We start from the raw sequence: 15,356 nt of genomic DNA, 5'->3' as shown, positions 1-15,356 counted from the left end.
TGGCCCCAAGGAGAGAGGCAAGCATCACAGAAGGGAGATACAGGGTCAGTGACAACAGCTCATCCTAATTCCCAACTGCACAACTGTTTTCTACTAGCAGTATTAAAAACACTTCATAGAATAACAGAATCACAGAATCTTGAACTGTTTTGTTGAAAGGAGCCCTAAAGCTCACCTCGTTCCACCCCCTGCCATGGGCAGGGACACTTCCCACTGCCCCAGGCTGCTCAAGCCCTGTCCAGCCTGGCCTTGGGCACTGCCAGGGACCCAGGGGAAGCCACAGCTGCTCTGAGCGCTCACTCCTGTTCGCTTTTAACAAGCTGATTCACTGCTCTGACCAACTCCTCTGATTGCTGTGTCCCGCTGCTCAGAGCAGGGCCAGGCGCAGCCCCTAGGCCCGGGCCGCTCCCTGAGTGCCCCCTCAGCCCCGGGCTGTTCCCTGAGTGCCCCCTCAGCCCCGGTCTGTTCCCCGAGTCTCCTCCTCAGCCCCGAGCCGTTCCCCCTGTCTCCAGCCCTGCTCTGCTCCGTTCTCCGAGTGTCCCCTCGGCCCCAGCCCGATCCCCGCGGCCCGGACCCGGCTCCCTGCCCGTTGCCGAGCCCCGCTCCGGCGCTGGGGCGCGCTGGCCCTTTAAGGACCTCCCCGCCGCGGGGGGGCGCCGTGCGCGGCGGCGGGCGCATGCGCGGTGGGTGCTACTCTGCGCACGCGCAGTGCCGCGATGCGGGTGGTGGTGGGTGAGTGCGGACTGTGAGGGAGCGGGGCGTGAGGGAGTGATCTGCGCCGTAAGGCAGCAATCTGGGCTGTGAGGGAGTGATCTGGGCCGTAAGGCGGCAGTCTGGGCTGTGAGGGAGTGATCTGGGCCGTAAGGCAGCAATCTGGGCTGTGAGGGAGTGGGGCCGTGGGAGTGCGGGATGTGAGGGAGCGATCAGGGCCGTGAGGGAGCGGAGCCGTTTGGGAGCGGGAATGGCGAGCGGAACGGAGTTTTGGAGAAGGAGCAGGCGGTCCTGGGTTGCGGGTGCTGCCCGCCGGTTTGGAGCCAGGCCGCCTCTTCCCCCCAGGTGTGCGGGACTGGCCGTGGTACGTGGGGCAGGGCCCGGCGGCGGTGCTGGCCCAGGGACACAGCCGTGACCTCCTGTCTGTCTGTCTGTCTCCCTCCCCAGGTGGCGGGACAGGCTTCGTGGGCAGAGCCCTGACCCAGCTGCTGCAGAGCCGAGGGCACCAAGTGACCCATGTGTCGCGACGAGGGGGCAAGGATCGGATCAGCTGGGTATGAGATGAGAGTGGTCACAGGAGAGGGAACCTGCCTGCGTGCCCTGGCCTTGCATGGCATAGAGGGACCCTGCCAAGGGAGGTCTGGCTGCCTTGGATGTTCTTCTGGGCTGCTGAGTGCTCCATGGGTCACAGGCTTTGGAATGGGTGCTGCTATAGCTCCAAGGAGAAAACCTTCATTTATACTTGTACTCTGCAAACATCAGGAAGAAACTGGCTGAAGTTCTCAGGAGCCTGCCTTGCTTATCAGGAGGGCTTGGGCAGAGGGGAGGCCTGATGTGTGATGTGCTGTCTCTGTTACTCCTGCTTAGGAAGAGCTGTCCCGCTCTGGGCTGCCCCTGTGTGATGCTGTGGTCAACTTGGCTGGTGAGAATGTCCTCAACCCTTTCCGCAGGTAACTTGATATTCCACAGTTGGGACAAGGTGCAGGCAAGGCAGTCCTGTGTTGTCAGAAAATGTGGAAAGGGAGGAAACAACATGACCAGGAAGCCCTTGAGTTAATCAGCTGTTGACATGTGCATCCTCAAGTATTCAGAACATTTCTGTGGGCCTGGTGGGTTCTGAGAGACCTTTGGAAGAAAGTTTCCCTCCTGGGTACAGAAAAAAATTAGTTCCACATTTTCAAAGGAACATTGGGTGCAGTGCCTACATTTGATGATGCAAAATCAGAACCAAATTTTGACTTCTAGGAGGAACAGCAGCTTTGGTGTCTAGCTTCTTTGCTGGCTTTGTCCAAAGGCAGTTCAAACCCACAGTCTTTTAAGGGAAGAGTCCCCATCTTCCAAAGTTCCTCTGCATTTATGCTGTAGGATGACATGTCCTCCCTTTGCCCTGGGATGAGGGGAGTTCCTGTGACTTCTGTGCTTGTGAGCTGGTCTTCCTGAGGTATCCATGTGAGGTGTTTAATCCCTGGCTTTCCCTTTCCCAGATGGAGTGATGCCTTCTGCAGGGAGGTCATCAGCAGCCGGGTGGAGACCACGAAGACCTTGGCCAAAGCCATTGCTGCTGCTGAGCAGCCCCCCCGTGCCTGGGTCCTCGTCACTGGCGTAGGTATTGGTTGGGCCTGGCCAAGACTCATGACTGGAGAGGCTTTTCCTGCACACAGAAACACAGTTCCTCAGGAGCATTCTTGCCTTGAAATGTCAGCTTTATTGCCATCAATGTCACTGTGTTTAGGCAAGCCTTGATAAGGTTTTAGTACTGCTGGAGAGGAATTTGGGTCTCTGTGCTTTGTCTTGGTGTCATTAGAGCAGAAGCTTTTCTGTGTTTTCCTGTGAAAGCCTTTAGGCATGCCATACAATCAATTTGTGTAAGGCCTCAGCATTGTGAAGCCCCCTGCACTATCTCCCAACTTTCTGCTTGCTGCAGTCTTTAAAGCTACCATGGTTTATCCTATGTGATGCCCAGTGTTAAAGCAGGCACCTTCCAGCCAGCTCAGGGTGTTGCTTGCAGGCCTGTTTGGGTTTTGGGGCTGCCTGAGTGTTAGTGTATCCTGAACCTGTAGAGCACATTGGTAGTTCAAAAACTTGTCAGCATTGCTATCAGAGACCCTGTGCTGTTCATGTGAGGATGTCCCTGGTGGAGTGGTGGAGCTCACAGAATCCCAGAGTGGTTTGGGTTGGAAGGAACCCTAAAGCCCATCCAGTGCCACCCCTGCCATGGTCAGGGACCCCTTACACTGTCCCAGGTTGCTCTGAGGCCTGTCCAGCCTTGGCATGGACATTTCCAGGGATCCAGGGGCAGCCACAGCTGCTCTGGGCACCCTGTGCCAGGGCGTCACCACCCTCCCAGGGTAGGTTTTCTTCTTAATAGCCAATCTAAACTTACTTTCAATTTGAAGCAATTCCCCCTTTTTCTGACACTCCAGGCCCTTGTAGTCTCTCTCCAGCTTTCTTGTAGGCTCCCTTCAGGTACTGGAAGGTTGCAATTAGGTCTCTTTTCCAGGCTGAACAGTCCCAGTTCTCTCAGCCTTTCCTTACAGGAGTTCTGGGCTCCTGGAGGCAGAGAAGATGGTCTGGTGGGGAAGGGGGGGCTTGGTGTCATCATTCAACCCTGACCCCCTCCTTCTGCTGTTACCCTGAAGGTTATTACCGCCCCAGCCCCACAGCTGAGTACACTGAGGACAGTCCAGGAGGGGATTTTGACTTCTTCTCACGCCTGGTGAGCTCGTGGGAGGCTGCAGCTGTCATCCCTGGGAGCCCAGCTCGTGGTGTTGTGGTCAGATCAGGTGAGATGGGGCGTTGTGCTTGTCAATGGTCACTCTGCTGTATGGCTGGGCAAGAGTGGGAAGAGGTGGGTAAAGGGATCAGTTCTTCTGTCTCTCCTTGCTGGGAGTTGCAGTCTAGCCTGCTAAGGATTCTCCTGCTTGTAGGTCTGGATGTGAAGGGGACTTTTTCCCTTTGGGCAGGGGCAGTGGTGTCACTCTCTTCTCCCCACAGGTGTGGTGCTGGGCCGAGACGGGGGTGCAATCTCTCAGATGCTCTTGCCTTTCCGTCTGGGACTTGGAGGCCCCATGGGCTCTGGACTCCAGCCCTTCCCTTGGATCCACATCCAGGACCTGTCTGGGATTGTGTGTCATGCCCTGGAGAAAGATTCTGTGCACGGCATCCTCAACGGTGTGGCTCCATCCTCCGCTGGCACGTGCAACGGCTCCTTTGCGCGGGAGCTGGGGGCGGCGCTGGGCCGGCCGGCGCTGCTGCCGCTGCCGGCCTGGGCCGTGCGCGCCGCCTTCGGGGCCGAGCGGGCGCTGCTGCTGCTGGAGGGCCAGCGGGTGCTGCCGCAGCGCACCCTGCAGAGCGGCTACCGCTTCCTCTTCCCGGAGCTGCCTGCAGCGCTCAGGGACATCCTGGCTTAAGGGTGCCCCGCTGCCCAGGGTTTGTGTGAGCACATGCCTTCCCATCAGAGAGGGGAGCCCTGCCCCTGGGCACTTCCCCATCCCCAGACAGAAAGGGTGAGCAATCCTTTCCTCCTGTATGTCCCTGTGTGCATCCCCAGTTCAGGAATCATCCCTCTTACTGCCATCTGAATCTCAACACTAACTGCATTGGTGAAAGGCACAAGCCTCTCAAAGGTCTGTATGTGTGGAATTGCCCATCTTCCCTTTTCCATGGTGTGTGTGCTGCTGGCAAAGCAGCTGGGGGTGTAATGTCTTCTCCCTGAGAGATGAGGCAGCAGGAAACAGGTCCTAATCCTGTTTTGATTCTTTGTGAAGTCATCCTTCCTGTTTTTCCCCATGATGACAGGCAAAGCAGAAGAGCATGAGTCTCTCTCTTGATGGTTGCGGGAGAAGATGCACGTTTGGGTTCTGAATACAGATTGCTTGGAGACTCTGCCCTCTCTTGTGGCTGGTACCAAGTTGATGTGTCAGTACCTTCAGCTGAGTCCAGTCCAAACCTTCCAAGTTTCCATACCCCTAGTGCTGTGGCAGGGTCTAAGGAGAGCACTGCTTTGCCAGCCTGTAGGGCAAAGGGTGACTATCAGACTGTGGCCCCTGAACTGCTTTGCCTTGGCTAAGTGCCCATTACATCTAAGCTTGAGCTCAGGAAAGCTGGGTGCTGCATCGTTGTGTGAGGCAGTGCAAGTCACAGCTTCAGTCTTAAGGAGCATTTCAGCTATTGCCTTCATTGTGCTTATCTCAGACGAGAGTGGTTTTCTTCTACTGATCCCATGGGGTGGTGCTTGTGTTCACGGTGTTCCCCCTGTCTGGGCACTGAGAATATCCAAACTGCCTGGTCTGCCTTGGGAAGCAGTGCCTCTTCCCTTGTAAAGCAGATTGCAATTTCATCATCTCACAGTGACAGGAAATGTATCCACGTGCTTCCCTTGAGCCACTTCCATATCCTGAAGTGAGTTGCAGGGTGTGAAGTCCACAGAGCAGTGACATTTATTATAGCAGTACTTCTGGAGAAATATTCCTTGTGTGATGCAAGTTGGGGCTAGAAAATTCTATTAAAAGACACTTCAGGTAGATAAAGACCTACTCTTTACCATGCAGAACAACAGCAGTCCATGTAATTTTGGTTTATGCCATGCTGTAGTCAGAGTAGCTGAAGGATCACTCTCCTGACTCTTTGCTCAGGACATACTGGAGACAGACTGGCAATCTGCTGGATTTCCAGGCAGGAAAATAAGAGTGGGACTGCAGATGGAACTGGAGATAGTCCTTGCAGTTAGTGTGAGCACAGCCAGGTGAAATGGGGCTTTGGGAATAGTCATGAAAGCAGCATGGTTTAAGATACATGTGGGTGGCTTGGGCTCTGTCTTTCCTGCCTGTAAGTCAGATGCATCTTCATTCCTCTTCCCAAGAGCTTCAGTTTCCTAGCTGTGAGAGCAGGCTGACCTACTCTGAAATACAGACCCAGTTCCTTGTGGGCCAATACAGTGGGGACAATCAGCAGTGCTGCTTTAGTTACTTCAGCTGAGTTTTTAGAGCCTCAGGCTTCAGAGCTTCCCCAGATACTGTGGTTTGCAGCATCCTTCTGTCATCCTTCTGGCTGGCTAGCCAGCCAGTTAGGTTGCTGCTGTACCTGTATAAACCTTGATGATTGCAATGGCTTTGGGTGTGATTGGAAATGAGAACAAGTATGGCTGGAGAAGAACTACCACCTTCAGCTCTTCTGAAAGAGTTGTTTGTATCCCACAGAGGACTGCCACTAAGCAGAGTTCCCAGGCCTTGGACTCACTGCCTGGATGTGTAACTCAGGATGTTTGAAAAGTTGCCTCTGTATGGTGTTTGGCTTAAATACATCACAGGTTTAAATGAGCTTCTGTCATCTGAATCTCTGTGTGGGATCTGGAAGCAGTGTCTCCTGAGTGCAGTTAAGACTTCCCATCATGGTGAATTCACACATGCCCCATGCCCCTTGCTCTGCAGTAGAGCCAGAAAAGGTGCATGTTTGGGTGACAGCAGGCTGAAATCCTGATTGGATATGTCTGGTTTTGTGACCTTCAGGAAGCCCTGGTCCCCAGGCTGCAGTTCTTTGTGGTGCTGAGTACAGGCCTTGCGTTAGCCCAGTGTTGGCATTGCAGTGCTCAGGGCTGGCAGAGTGTTCCTGCAGCCATATCTGAGCCAGTGCTGTGCCCCCCTGCAGCTCTGTCCCTTCAGAGGTGAATGCTTCTGTTCAGTCACGTGAAAAGCAGCTGCTCCTTCAGCAGCTGTGGCCCAGGACCCTCCTGTGTGGCCACTGACACCCCAGCCTGGGGGCCCAGGACCCTCCTGTGTGGCCACTGACACCCCAGCCTGGGGCCCAGGACCCTCCTGTGTGGCCACTGACACCCCAGCCTGGGGCCTGGTACCCAGGGTTTCTGTCCAAGCTGAGGACATGGCTGTTCCTGTCCTGTTTGATGATCCCTGGTGCTGAGCTGCTGTCCCACACAGACACGTGGACAATGACACACAGGTGACACTGCACAGCCAAGCTGCTGCTGTCCCACCCAGGACACAGGTGACACACAGGCACCGTTCATGATGGTGCTGGCAGCCTCACAGGACACCCTCAGGGTTCACCAGGGTGTGCACACTCAATCTTCTGAGCACTAGTGTGACCTCTCTATCCACCCAGCACTCCAGCATGGACCACAAGATCCTGACCCATCCCACAGGTCCCCTCCTTGCCAGCTGCTCCATCTTGGCACACCAAAGACTCAGCATCACTGCTCATCCCAAAGGCACACCACACTTGCAGGTATCTCCAGGTACCAACATGGATCCCTTGTCCTCCTGATAACCCTGCCCATACCTGGAGTCCCCTACTTGCCAGCTGCTCTGAATCTCTGCTGCTTTTTGTGGGATGCACCCAGGGTTGAGCACACGTGCTGTGAGTGGCTGTTCCACTCCAGCTGTGGCCATGGAGCCCCTCACTGCCCTTGCTCATGGTTGCCCCCCAGCAGCTGCTCTTGTGGACACCAAGTATTCCTGCCTCAGTGGCTGTAGGGCGAGTTCCCACTGGCTCCAGGAGCTGCCACCACAGCCTGGGTCTCTCTCTACCCTCCCCCTGTCTGACTTGAGGAGCTGGCCCCAAATCCACACATGCTGGCTGCCCAGTAGCTGGCACTTGCTCCTTGCAGCACACAGATGGGGCCCTGGGAGGTTGCACACAATAGAAAGATTAAATAAGCAAGAACTGTGGTGGTCAAGTGTAGAGCTCAGCCAGACCAGCACTGACTGGCCGAGGTTTCCACTGAAAACCCTTTTTCCTCTTAAAACCCTTTTCTGTGTAGCTCCTTTTAGCTGCTCCCTGTCCTTGCATAGTTCCTCAGCAGCTGGCAGCCCACTGTATTCATCCAACATCCTGGACACTGAGCTTTGCATCCTTATCAGCTGCAAAGTCCCAGGCTGCCTGCAGCTTGAGAGCTCATCAGCTGGTGTGAGTGATTCTGTTTGTTTCTGGTTATTGCCTTGTTAATGCTAACTGGTCAGGTTTTATGGCTGTGTCTCCCATTACTTCCCTACTATAAAAATAAATGTTCTTAGCCTCACACATCTTTATCCCTTCAGGTGGCTCTGGGCTGACTGCTAAGTTGCAACACAGTGTTAAAGACAGCAAGGCTTAATTTGAGTTTTCTGTACCAGTTGTAGTTCTGCACCATTTGTATTGTTAGTCTGCTTTACACATTGTGTCACAAATTGTAAGACACCAATTTCCTAATTAAAGTTGGTATTTCCCTTCCTTGTGCCCCTTAATTTCCACTGAACCATGGTTCAGACTTGAATGGAACAATTTTCTGAGATTTTAGTGTGTTTTGTGACTACCCTGTCCTTTCTCACAGCTTAAAAATTTGTAGATGAAGCTGAAATCCTAGGCAAGCGTCTGTGTGTGTCTAGGACAGGTTCTTGGCTTTGCTGCTGGTTGAACCTGCAAAGGGAAAGGTAGCAGCCACATCCCCCAGCCTGGGCAGGGCCCCTGAGCCAGCAGGTGCTCAGGCTGGACTCACAAAAGCTTTCCAGGAGTGTCCTGGGCTAGGGCTGCTGGAGGTGGCAGCTGCTGTGACATCCCTTGACAGTGAGCTGTGCTGATGAATCCTGGTTCTGGGGTTGATGCACAGAGCCTGAGCTGTGAGGAGCAGTGCAGTGCTCTGCAGCCCTTCTGGGTTGAGAAATGGCCAAGCCTCATTCCTGCAGTCTCTGCTATTAACACTGCTGCTTTTGAGCCCTTTTTATGCCTGTGAGGGCTCCCACATATCCTGCTCAAACCCTAAAAAATGCTGCAGTTCATACCAGTTGTTCTTGGGGTGCTCCCCTGCCTGAGCTGGAGGACAGGGATGTAGAGCAGAGTGAAGTCCCACAGTCCAAGGGGAGTTGGACAGTGGCCTGTGCACAGCTGAGGCTCTCATAGACCTGTGGGGTGGATGGGATCCCTGCTGTGGTGCCAAGGGAGTGTAACACTCACTGAGCCACTTGCAGACATTTATCAGCAGTCCTGGCTGACTGGGGAGGTCCCAGCTGACTGCAGGTCAGCAAATGTGACTCCCACCTGCAAGGAGGGCCACAAGAAGGGTTTGGGGAACTGTAGACCTGACAGTGTGACCTTGGTGCCAGGAAGGGAACAGATCATCTCGAGTGCCATCCTATGGTGGGAACAGGAAAACCTGATCAGGCCTGGCCAGCTTGGGTTTAGGGAAGGCAGGTCGTGCTTGGCCAGTCTGCTCTCCTTCTGTAATGAGATGTCTCACTTGGTGGGTGAGGGAGACTCTGGATATCAGGTACCTGGATTTCAGTAAAGCCTTTGACTCCATTTCCACAGTGCTCTCCTGGAGACCCTGGCTGCTCCTGGCCTGGATGGGCATGCTCTGTACTGGGTAAAAACCAGTCTGGGCAGCTGAGTGCTAAGTGTGGGGGGAAGGGAGTTAAATCCAGCTGGTGCCCATCACAACTGGTGTTCCCCAGGGCTCAGTACTGGGACCAGTCCTTTTTAATGATCTGGCTGAGGGGGTTGAATGCACTCATGGGGCAAGGCCAGTGGTAGGAGGCTCAACCAGGCCAAGTGCTGTGTCCTGCACTGGTCACAACAGGCCCATGCAGTGCTCCAGGCTTAGGGAAGGGGGCCTGGAAAGCTGGAGGGACCTGGGTGTGCTGGTTGGCAGGGGCTCAAGATGAGCTCAGGAGTGCCCAGGTGGCCAAGCAGCCAATGGCACCTGGCACCATGGACACCTGTGCCTCCAGCTGCAGCACATGGGCTCCCACACACAGAGCACACAGGGCAGAGCCCTGAGCCACACAGGACACCCTGACTGCACTGAGCACGAGCAGGGCATGGCCACACCAGTGAGGTTCCTGCCCTAAACACCCTGGTGAATCCTGGAACAATCTGAGATGCTTTTCTCCTTCCATTCCAGAATGGGCCCTTTGTCTCTGGGCATTAACTCTGCCTCACTGCAGGTATCACACCCAGCCCTGGGGCTGCTGCATCTCCTGGGAGAGCCCTTGGAGCAAAGTTCATTGCTCTGGTTTGGTTACTGTGGTTTCTCCACCTGCTGATGGGCATCTGTGCCCCTTTGTGTATGTGTAGACCAACTTTTTATTGTATAAAAATTCACTTTGTAAAGGGGCAGAGAAGTAGTTTGGAATAATCACTGCTCTGAAGGCTTTACTGGTATGACAATGCTGTAGCAGTGACTGAACTTTTATTTCAAAGAACAGTTGAACACAAGCTCCAGGGCAGCAAGTCTGTGGTTGGGAGAGTTATAATTTGCATTTTTTCATCTGACAAAGGGGAGAAGTGACTACACTGCCATGAAAATTCCCATTTCAGTTCTGCTCCAATTATCACAAGGTTCCTGCATCTGCACATGGTCCTGATCCACATGACATGAAGCACTACAAGAACTTTTTAATTAGCCCCATGGTGACAAAATCTAGTTTTGCTAATGATATTATTGTTATTCTTTTTGGAATGACCAGAAGCGCAAGGTGATTTGAGATTTTGCTTTCCCATCATTTCCCTTAACAAAGGCATCAGGGATCCTGTGAGGAAGGTTGTTGGAGTCTTCTGTTGGAGGTAGGTTTGCATCCCCTGCTCCTCTGAGTAGAGCTGCGCTGTTTTATCTCCTAATTTGAGAATGACATCTCATAGCTTGTGTGAAGTTGGATCACAGGAACAGGGATTTGCCAAAGGTATTTGCTCTTTCTGCCAAAAATACTGGAAGGACGAGTAATTCCACATGCTGCCAGTGACAGTGATTACACTGTGAAAGGGAAAATTACCTGAAATGCTTGTGTATAATTTTTAATATATAATCTTACTTAACAGAGTCAGCTTCAGTGACACTCCCCATGTGTTGGGAAGGTCTGGGGGAAGGCAGGCATGAGTCATACCTATCTCAGCATTTCTGTATTTCAGATTTTTGCTGGAGATCAATCTTACTTTTGTGTTAGGGAGATTACTGAGGCAAAAGAGAAAGGTTGGATTAAGAGTTGAAAGCAAATTGCTTTTTCTCTCCCTCAAACTTCTGTGAAAATACTATTTTTTATGGGAAATGAGAACAAATGGAATGTGGATTGCTAGATAACATGATTTCATACCAAAAGTGGCTTTACTTTTTGGATCTGTGGAAAAAAATCTGCAATGGGATTATATTTATAAGGATTTAAAATGGAATTATTCACTGACTCTAAGGAGCAAACTGTGATGGGAAAAAATTACAGCATCCCTGCAGAATATTCACCAGAGGCAATGGAAATGTGCAGAAAGTTCTCATTTTTGCAGTTCTCTGAAATTCCATTTTGGTAATAGTTTAACATTTTAAAGGGGAAAACAAAACCTGTTTATTCTGCATGTGTTTTTTTCTTGTAAGAAATTAGATTTTTGTTTCAGCAGCCAAATAGAGGTAGTAGCTTCCCATCAGGGAAATGGCTCAGTCATCTTGGGCTGCGGGTACAGGTGAGCTGCTGCCATCTTCTCTTAGCACTTCCCCACAGTGTCTCCAAATTCACTGGCTATTAAAACATTACTTTTCTAAAACTTGAGACACTGTCTCTGTAATTTTTAACTCATGCCATTTATCTGACTGAAAAGAAGTTTGAAAAAGGATTGTGATGCAGAGATCTTTGTAATAATCTAACACAAGGGAAGACCAGAACTTGGAAAGAAGTTGGGGTTGAGACTGAGCTGCCAAAGGAGGAGTAGCCTGGCCGTAGTGATGCTGCTTTTAGGGTGAGCAAATTCCCTCTCCAGACTTCTTGATTCTGAAGGGAGCTGAGACTGCCACCTCCCTTGTCCTGACTTGTTTTTTAATGCACAGATCACCTGGCCTAATGCAGAGTTACATGTCCAGCCAGCCACGAGAGTGGGAGTGGAGGATTAGGGCAAGCAGGTCCTGTCTGGGTGACTCTTTTGTCTATATTTAGACTGAGAGCTCCATGGATAAGCTTCAGCTCAGCCTTTAGGTGAGGTGCATTCCAGGCAGAGGTGCTGCTTCCCAGGCTGAGTGGTGTGGTTGATGTTCTGGAGGGAAGGGATGCCATGCAGAGGAACCTTGGCAGGACAAAAGTGGTTTGGGGCAAACCTCAGAAAGTTCAACAAGGCCAAGTACAGGGTCCTTCACATGAGTGAGGGCAAACCCAAGGCTGGGCAATGCATGGATTGAGAGCAGCCTGCAGAGGAGGACTTGAGGGTGTTTGGTGGATTGCAAACTCCATTTGTCCTGTCAATGTCCACTCACAGCCCAGAAACCAATCATAACTTGGGCTGCACCAAAATCAGCATGGCCAGAGAGTCAGGGGAGATAATTCTACCACAAACTGCCCTCTCCTGAGAGCTCACCTGCAGAACCTGCAGCTCTGGGGCCCCAAATAAAAGGAGCACATGGAGCTGCACAAATGGACCGTGGACCTCCTGATCCAAGGAGGGCCACAGGGATGGTCAGGAGGCTGGAGCACCTCCCCTGTGAGAACAGGCTGAGAGAGCTGGGGTTGTTTAATGATGGAGAGAAGAGAAAGCTCTGGGGAAACCTTTCAGCAGCCTTCCAGTACCAGAAAGTGGCCTGCAAGAGAAATAGAGAGGGACTTTATACAAAGGCATGAGGTGATAGGAGTTGTTAAGGACAGCAAGAAGGGGAAAGCAGTCAGCACAGTGGGTGGCAGGGCTGATATTTGTAGGGACTGTTTGGAGAAATGGGCTGGCACAAACAGTGTAAAGTGTGACATAAGTAAATTTGTCATCTTGCATCTGGGAAAGGACAAGGCTGTGCACTCAGCAGAGGCTGGTGGCCTGTCCAGGAAGCAGCTTTGGAGATAATGACCCTGGCAGACAAACAGCTGAATAGGAGATGGGAATGTGTTCCTGTCAAAGAAGGTGACAGAGCTCCAGCTCTGCTAGCAAAGGTCTGGCCAGGTAGTGCAGGGAAATGATCCCAGCCCTCTGTCAGTGCAGGACTGTGTCACAGCACTCCAAGACAAGAAAGGCAGTGAGAGATACACTTGATTGACTTCATTGGAGGGCCTCCAAATTAATCACTAGGCTGGATTCAAGCAGAGGCTGAGACAACTGGGTTTGTTCACCCATACAGAAGAGAAGACAAACAGGAAACCTCATGTCTGTGTATAACTAGCTGATGAGATGAGGATACAGAGGAGATAGAGCCTTCCTGGCAGTGTACAACAATAAAATGAAAGGCAACAGACACTAATTGGAACATCCTAAGTTTTCACTAAATGTAGGGGAATTTGTTTTGGTTTTTTTCCCTATAAGACTGGTCATATTCTTGAACAGTCCACAGAATTTGTGAGACATCAGGACTTCCAGAAATCCCTCCCAACATAAATTATTCTATGATTCTGTGTTTTAATAATTCTATAGTCCAACACACATTCACATTTATCATCTTTATTGTTCTTTTTTATGCATGGATAAAGAATGGAATCAAAGAACATCACCACCACTGTGAGAGAATTCGTCCTGTTGGGCCTGACACAGAGTCACAAGCTGCAGTATTGTCTCTATGTGATCTTCTTTCTCATCTATGTAACAACCTGGCTACTGAACTCCACCATCATTGCCACTGTGGCTGTGGACCAGCAGCTCCACACCCCCATGTACTTTCTCCTGGCCAACCTCGCTGTCCTTGACATCAGCGATTCCTCAGTCAATACCCCCAAACTGCTGTCAGGCCTCCTCACCCAGCACAGCACCATCTCATTCAATGAGTGTTTCCTCCAGATGTTCTTCTTCCATTTCATTGCAGGTGCAATGTCCTTTTTGCTGGTGGGGATGACGCTGGATCGCTACGTGGCCATCTGTGAGCCCCTGCGCTACCTGTCCATCATGAGCAGGAGCACCTGCACAGCCCTGGTGGCAGCTGCATGGTTTGCTGGATTCCTTCATTCTATTATCCAAATTGGTTTCCTTCTGCAGCTGCCATTCTGTGGCCCAAATGTACTGGACAGTTTCTACTGTGACCTCCCTCAGATCATCAGACTGGCCTGCACTGACACTCGCATGGCTGAGCTGCAGATGGTGCTTAATAGTGGAGGGATCCTCATCACCCTTTTTGTAATCTTGATTATTTCTTACATTGTCATCTTGCTGAAGATAAGGACACGCATCACAGAAGGGAACCGAAAAGCTCTGTCTACCTGTGGGACACAGATAACTGTTGTGAGCTTAATATTCATCCCCTGCATCTTCACCTATGCTCAGCCTTACAAGAAATACCCTAGGGACAAGTTGTTCTCCATTATTTACACTGTGGTCACTCCAATGCTAAACCCCATGATCTACACACTGAGAAACACTGAGATGAAAAATGCCATCAGGAGAACACTGGGGAAAATATTTCTGTCTGCAGGAATACAGAAACCAGGCCAGACAGTAGTTCCAAAAACACAAAATCTGATGTTTCCATGACAGAACTGTGTTCATCCCAGATATTCCTGCTCCTTCAGCAAGTGAGCCACTTTCTAGATTTGAGATGGGGACAACATTTGCCTCCCATCAATTTAGGAAGGTCAGTCACACAGTGTGCAGTAGGGTGGGATGTCTAGGGCCTAATAAAAGTTGTCTGCAATAAATCACCTGCAAAGACATCACCATGACACACCCTGGCTGCAGGGGCCTTGCCCACACCTGGTTCTCTCCTGTGGAAATCACTCCAGCTTGGCTCACTTCTCTTTAGCACTCTGGTGTAGTTTCATCTCTAAGTTAGCACTGATGCCTTAGTGAACCTGGAAATAAAACAGCACTCTTTGGAGATAAAGTTACTATGGGAGGGAATATAAAGGCTGCTCTTTATTGGAGACCTCCAGTGGCAGACATGGAAAATGCCCACAACATGCCCACCCCACCACAGGGCGAATACAGTTTTATAATTTAGCAAATTAGCATATTTGACAAAAATCATTACTTAGGAGCACAAGAGGTCATGCAATTTCCCCCAGTTCATCCTTCTCTGAACCCTCCACCCTCAGATGGAAACTAAACTTTGTTTATATAAATATGTCTTGAAGAGCTGGTCTTGTTTCCTAGGGAGAGCCAAGTGAGGGTAGGGGCCTTGGAATGTGTTTTGTTTTTCTGCCTATCAGGGCAGGGAAAAGTACTGGGAAAACTAGCTAGAATACAATAACAGGCTGCAGAGATATAAATATATGTGTAAAGAATACAGAGAATATGAGAGAAAAATGGCAAAAATCAATTTGGCATCAGCAGGATGGCATCTGCACATTACTGCATTAGTAACTTCAGCAGTGATGAGATAGAGAAAAAAGCATTCTGAAAATGCTTTAGTGGGAGAAAATTCTCAGACTTGTAAGGATTATTTAGGTTTAGAGCTGTTTGAGTTTAATTCCCTTAGAGGGAAAAGAGAGAAATGAAATCCCTCTTGACAGCAGAAACAAAAAACTCCTGCAGAACATATAAACAATTAATGGGAAGATAAAGTGATAAGAGAAAGTAGAACTCAGAATCATAAAAGGATAAAAAGAGAAAAGAAATTAATAAAAGCAAACAAGAGGAAAAACCTCCTTATGCTTCTTGATGCTTTGTCAAAGGTCAAAATTTCATGTCATGTCTTGAAATCAAAACATTTCTCAACATGCTTTATTTTCTCTATTCTTCCTTCCTTCCATGGAGAGCTGTGGGGCTCATTGTGCTGGCTG

The 15,356-nt window shown here is 50.7% G+C and overlaps 2 protein-coding genes across 2 annotated transcripts; both read left to right on the top strand.

Moving 5' to 3' along the window:
* The first annotated feature begins 680 nt into the window (after positions 1–680).
* On the top strand, positions 681–6,029 carry SDR39U1 (short chain dehydrogenase/reductase family 39U member 1). The gene is made up of 6 exons (XM_056512177.1): positions 681–732; positions 1,159–1,265; positions 1,579–1,661; positions 2,196–2,317; positions 3,351–3,494; positions 3,706–6,029. Exons 1-6 carry the CDS (start codon positions 717–719, stop codon positions 4,119–4,121), a joined length of 888 nt encoding a protein of 295 aa, XP_056368152.1. The 5' UTR covers positions 681–716; the 3' UTR covers positions 4,122–6,029.
* A 7,090-nt stretch (positions 6,030–13,119) lies between these two features.
* Positions 13,120–14,109, top strand: LOC130264160 (olfactory receptor 4D2-like). Its single transcript, XM_056512175.1, has one exon. The coding sequence runs from the start codon at positions 13,120–13,122 to the stop codon at positions 14,107–14,109; it is 990 nt and encodes a 329-aa protein (XP_056368150.1).
* The last annotated feature ends 1,247 nt before the right edge of the window (positions 14,110–15,356 follow it).

The sequence above is a fragment of the Oenanthe melanoleuca genome, chromosome 27 (genome assembly GCF_029582105.1).
Source record: "Oenanthe melanoleuca isolate GR-GAL-2019-014 chromosome 27, OMel1.0, whole genome shotgun sequence".
Lineage (NCBI taxonomy): Eukaryota > Metazoa > Chordata > Aves > Passeriformes > Muscicapidae > Oenanthe > Oenanthe melanoleuca.
Note: the sequence above shows the minus strand (reverse complement) of the source record. Positions and strands in the feature narration are given on the sequence as shown.